General features: G+C 31.8%; 1 protein-coding gene across 1 annotated transcript; it reads right to left on the bottom strand.

Moving 5' to 3' along the window:
• Positions 1 to 321: 321 nt before the first annotated feature.
• On the bottom strand, positions 322 to 4331 carry LOC136226184 (probable WRKY transcription factor 70). Its single transcript, XM_066014533.1, has 3 exons — positions 3860 to 4331; positions 1764 to 1865; positions 322 to 865 (listed from the first exon to the last, which is right to left on the bottom strand). The coding sequence occupies exons 1-3, from the start codon at positions 4237 to 4239 to the stop codon at positions 493 to 495; spliced, it is 855 nt and encodes a 284-aa protein (XP_065870605.1). The 5' UTR covers positions 4240 to 4331; the 3' UTR covers positions 322 to 492.
• Positions 4332 to 6169: the final 1838 nt, after the last annotated feature.

Here is a 6169-nt window from a genome sequence, read left to right as displayed (position 1 = left end):
AAGAAGCATTGGCTAATAACACCAAGTATCAATAATCATTTTCAAATTTTTCGAACCACAAAAAAAAACTAAAAATTGAAAACAACCAACCTCCCAATTAAAATGTACTTAAATCATCCAAAAATCAATTACATTAGGAATCCACCAGGGATTAACAGGGCGAAGACAAAATTATCTCCATCCCTGTCCCATTAGGACGAGTCACCGACGGGGACGGGGAATTCCCGCCTCATTTAGATCTCTACTGAAGCCTCACTATTGCAAAAGTGGCTACTAACAATTTAATTAAAAATTCAAATCATTCCCACACAGAAAAGTAAATAAGAGAAACTTAAATCTCCATCTTCAATATCATAGATCATAACATAACAATATTATACAGTGTTTGAACTGCTTTTTATGTATGTTACGTATTAGAAAATAGAAAATACTAATACTATACTATCTATATTTTACACATGAAATTAAATAAAACCTAATTAACTAACTTAATCATATATAATTAAACTCAGATTCATCAAGATATTCAAAATTAGTACCAAACCCAATAGATTGAACCAAATTGTCCAAACTAATAGGGTCACTAGCAGAAGCAGTGTGATCATCATCAAGTGTCATAAAATCCTTCCAAATGACGTCGTTTTGGTCACTGGTCTCTTCCTTGATTGTTGGAGTGGATGATGGAATATTCTTAGAATATTCCCAATAAGCTGGAGAGATGATCTCTGGAATCTTGAGAATATCAGAGCAAGTATGATTCCCAATGTAGTTTATGAGATAAAGATTCGGTTCATCTTCTTTTCTTTGTACTTGTTTTGTTGCTTTGCAACCTTGATCATATTTATGGGTGCATCTAAAGTAACTCCTGTTTTAATTTATATGAAAACAATAAGAATGTCAAAACGGATTATTAAATTATCGCGGTTAAATGCAGAGTTGGTTACTGAATTTATATGATTGTTTCAAAATGATTATACAAATTCAGTTTGTTTAAGTAAAATTATTCAATTTCAAATTTTGTTTCAATAAAATCATTTTGGTGACTTTAAGAGCAAAAAAAAAAAAAAAAAATACTGAAAAAGTGACGTGGGTGCCACATCAACAGTAGTTAACTTTCATGTTGAGCAAAACGACACGTGACGGCTACCTAGATGACACGTGGCTACCACGTGTCGTTTCGATCAGCTAGGTGGCAGTCACGTATCATTTCAATCAACGGTGAAAGTTGACTACTGCTGATGTGGAAGCCGTGTCATATTTTTCAGTATTTTTTTGCTCTTGAAGTCGACGGAATATCTTTATCAAGATAAAAATTCAAAGTTGAATGAACTGTTGGTTACTGAATTTTCATGGTTGTCACTATATGATCATTCAACTTCAGTTTGTCTCAATAAAATCATTCAATTTCTAATTTTATCTCGATAAAGTCATTTCGATGACTTTAAAAACAAAAAGATACCGAAAAAGTTATGTGGCTGCCACATCAGCAGTAGTCAACTTTCACTGTTGAGTGAAACAACACGTAGCTACCACATACCTGACCGAAACGACACGTGTTGGCTAGGTGGCAACTACATGTCATTTCTGACAGCTAGGTGACAATCATGTATCATTTCGGTCAGCGGTGAAAGTTGACTACTACTAATATGGAAGTTACGTCATATTTACTGTGTCTTTTGCCTCTTAAAGTCGATGGAGTGACTTTATTAAGATAAAATTCAACGTGTTATAATCATGTTACGTGTAGAAGGAAATTTTCATACCTTGGGTACTTAGCATATAGAATATCTTTTTGTCCGTATTTTCTCCATGCATGACCGTCTTCAATTGTAGGTGACATTTTTGTCAATGAGATCGAATTTTTTCTGATATCAAACAACAATATAAGTTCAATACGAGAATTAAATAGTGTGTTAGATAAATATATAAGAATTAAATTATTTAACTATTATTTAATTTGTTTTAGATATGTCGCTAATTGATTGATGTTATATGTATTATTAAGAAGTTTAATATATAATAATACACTTAAATGTCACAAATTAGAATACAAAAAGGAACGAGTATTAACAAAAAGGAACAAATGTTAACAAATCATACTGCATGACCCACCAAATAGTGTTTATATTTTTATCTAACATAATATTTAATCTTTATATTTTAATAATATATTATTTAGTTTTTTTTTTGGTTCGTAAGTGTATCCACCGCCGACAGTAGTGGCTATTCACTTTCGCAGATGGTTTGCACCTCTATGGGTGGGACTGCTTTATATATTATTTAGTTTCTAACTTTTGTTCGATTCAACGATTAAGTTCTCAAATATTTAAATTGTTAAGGCCTAATGCTTCCCCAGCCTCCTTAACTTGTCCAAATTGGTCATTTTACCCCTCCAACTCATCGAATATCCTATTTACCCCCTTAACTCCATAAAAATGGTATTTCTCACCACCTTAACTTGTCCAAATTTGTCATTTTACCCATTCTCAACTCATCGAATATCCTATTTACCCCCTTAACTCCATAAAAGTGATATTTTTCACCACTTATGATCCTATTTACCCTCTTAACTTCATAAAATGGTATTTCTTATCCCTTTATAGTAGTCAAAAAAAGTTGAAAAGAGAAAGAACGAATAAAAAATACAAATAACAAGAACATTAATATAAACAAGTTAAATACATTATATGTACGGATAATGTACCAAAATAGGCCTATGATTTTTGGGGAAGTATCAATTTAGGTTCCACTTACAAAATAGCATAAATATAGGTTTAACGTTTAAAAAAAGTTATCAATTTAGACTTCGGTAACGGATTGTAAGGGGTGAAAGATACCACTTTTATAGAGTTAAGGGGGTAAATAGAACATTCTATAAGTTGGGGGGAGAAATGGACAAGTTGAGGGGGTGAGAAATACCACTTTTATGGAGTTAGGGAGTAAATAGGACATTCGATGAGTTGAGGGGATAAAATGACCAATTTGGACAAGTTAAGAAGGCTGGAAAAGTATTAGACCAATTGTAAATATTTAATCCCTCTGTAAATAACTAAACTGTCAAATAGAATATAAATTAAAGACAAAATAATATAATATTAAAATACAAAACTGAACAATATATTAGGTAAAAAATATGTTCTAATAAATTATTTACTCTATTAATTTTTTTGATAGATCCAGAGTAAATGATAAGAAGTTATAGTTGATGTTGGATAACCAATATCCTTTTATAAGTTAGGAGTCAAATTACGGTATAACCCCATATTTAATAAAAACTTCTACAATAGAATGGACTAGTACTGGTTCAGGTACCGATCCCATCTACTGAAATAATATTACATCAACTTAACTATTGATGTGACATTATCTCTGAATAGGACGACAAGTACTAACTCTGGTATCGGTCCCATCCACTTAGATGATACTACGTCAACTAATTTACTGATGTTGCATTATCTCTGAATGAGACAATAATTATAGGACCCGATACAGATCACGTCCACTTAAATGATATTACGTCAGCTCAATTACCAACGTGGCATTATCTCTTAGTGGGGTGACAATTATTGGTCCTTATACCAATCTCGTCCACTTAGATGATACTACATCATCAATTACTGACGTGGCATTATCTCTTAGTGGGACGATAATTATTAGTTTTTATACCAATCTCGTCCACTTAGATGATACTACATCATCAATTATTGACGTGGCATTATCTTTGAGTAGGGTGACAAGTACTGGTCCCGGTTTTACATCGGAGCGGGGCGACAAGTACCAGTACCGGAATCGCCGGTCTCGGTAAGTAGTAAAACTTTTTCATATTTAATTGAATTATGAAGATAATAAATTAACTTACTTCCTTTTGTAAGACCCCCTCCTCTTAATGACACCACTAGTAGTACTAGCAGTACAAAGTCTCTTAACGCTCTCGCCGGAATCAGCCGACCGCCGGTCATCACAGTAGCCGGAATCAATAACTTGCGATGAAATCGCAAGATTCTGACTGCAATCCTCACCGGAATTACCATCAGAACCAGTAGAACGGAGAGAAGAAAGAGCCTCAGTGAAAGAACTCAAGATCTTAACCGTAAGATCATCAAATGAAGACGAAGATGAAGAAGATCGGAAACAGAAATTCTGATCCGAAACTGATTTCTGGAGAAGAAGTCGGAGCTGAAAAGCACAGTCGTGGCCATGAACAAGCTCTTTTACTATCTTTTCTTTGTGAAGAAGCATATTTTCAGACCGGAATTGGGAAATTTGGGGGTGAGATTTGAGAATTGTGAGGGATAAGAGGGATTTATGAGATTTGATTGGATTTGGATGTTTGTTTGGAAAGTGGGAAGAGATTGTATGGAAAAGAGAAGGAAAGAGGGATTTTTTTTCTTGGAAAATTCCACTCATATTGCTTACTAAAGATGAATGACGTATATATGGTGATGTAATGAAAGCCTTATTTATTGGGTAAATTACACCCACGGGACTAAAATTTACTCATTTTAACATTATGGCTACTGAATTTTACTCCATTTGTTTCATTTTATTTATCTTTTAAGGTTTCTACACATATTAAGAAACCTATTAATTAACGATAGCCATTGAATTTTATAATAATTCTTAACAGTATGACCATTGAATTTTACATTTTTTAACAACGATAGCCACTCAACGTCTCAAAACGACTGTTGACGGTCTCAAAATAAAAAATTCGAAGCGTTATTGATGTTCTAAGGAACTTTAATTCTTAACAAAATTGTTTTGATGTCATTTAGGTATTGTTTGGTTATGAGAGTGAGTTAATTTTTAGAGAGAGGAAAATCAAAAAATGTGATTTCGGAAAATAAAAAATGTGTTTTCATGGTAAATATCGTTCTGAACACTGAACCATACCAACAAGAATTGAAATTAAGTGAGCATAATATTAAAATGGGTAAAGTTTAGTGACCATCGGTGTAATTTACCCAAAAAATAATAATATGTTTACATTTTTTATCAATTGAACATGTGATTTTTTTAGGATAAATAATCATAAATCCATGTATTTTATTTAACTCACTAATATGTCCATCGTGTTATTATAAGATACTTAGGTTTAAAATAGTGTAATTTCACATCTAATATTTGTCTCCATGAGCAATTTTATCCCTAACGTTGACAAGTTTGATCAATTTCAGACATTATTATACAATACACATATTTCGTTCCTTATTCTACATCAATTGTATATTTGTTGTTCCAAAAAAAAAATCTTACTTTTCAGATTTAATAATTGAATTAGAGATTAATATTTTTAAATTCGATGAAATTTTTAAAATTTTTTTTGTCTAACTCATACAAATACAGTATATTTTTTTATTGTCTTTTGAATTTTTTTTCAAATCTAATTATATGTTTGTAATCTGTTACTAATTAGTAATAAAAAATAACGTATATATGAAATGTAGATGATAAGATTTACGATCAAGAACACACTTTGATGAATTATTTCTCAATTTGATCCAATTTATCAACGTTAGTGGTAAAAGTGTTCTTGACTGCCAATGTTAGGGGTAAAATTGCATCATTTTAGATGTTATGGGTATTTTTACACCTTCTCCCTAAAAAACATGTGTTTACATAACGGTGATTTTTTTTACGATCAACAGATGACCGGCATGGGCAAACGCATGATAAAGTTAGAGGCCTGGCCAAAATTGTAAAGGGAGTTGCAGGATGGGCCGGGGTCCAAGTGAGGATTTTGACGGGCCAAAATTCTTCCCGTACCATACTTAAAGGTGTTTTTGAACTGACTAAGGGGCCAAAGCCCCTCCTAGTCATAGTGTCAGTCAGCGCTTGATGATTGAGGTTTGTCGTTTTGCTAAAAAAACTTTTTTAAAATGATCAAAAACAATCTTAAAATTAAAAAAAATCAAAAATTGATGATATTTTAAACAACTTTTATTTTTTTTTATTTTTTAATTTTGATGTCACTCATATGTTGTTTGGTGAGAAGAGAGAAAAGTCCGAAAATAATGATTTTGTAATTTACTTCTGTAGTAAATATAGTACAAGTTATGTTCCGCAATATATGTCTTTGAACGTTCATGTACAATATTTAAGAAATATAATTAATTTTAACTAAAAGATTTTGTTACACTTATATTAATTTCATCGAATAATATAAAAG

This window comes from Euphorbia lathyris, chromosome 4 (assembly GCF_963576675.1).
Source record: "Euphorbia lathyris chromosome 4, ddEupLath1.1, whole genome shotgun sequence".
In the NCBI taxonomy this organism is placed as follows: Eukaryota; Viridiplantae; Streptophyta; class Magnoliopsida; order Malpighiales; family Euphorbiaceae; genus Euphorbia; species Euphorbia lathyris.
Note: the sequence above shows the minus strand (reverse complement) of the source record. Positions and strands in the feature narration are given on the sequence as shown.

Bases quoted from the DNA above. Each gene is read 5' to 3' on its own strand.
- LOC136226184 (XM_066014533.1), bottom strand. From the start codon at position 4,239: ATGCTTCTTCACAAAGAAAAGATAGTAAAAGAGCTTGTTCATGGCCAC. The intron at 1,866-3,859 runs GTAAGTTAATTT...GTTTGATATCAG, and splicing joins AGGGGGTCTTACAAAAGGAA to AAAAAATTCGATCTCATTGA. The intron at 866-1,763 runs GTATGAAAATTT...AAATTAAAACAG, and splicing joins CTATATGCTAAGTACCCAAG to GAGTTACTTTAGATGCACCC.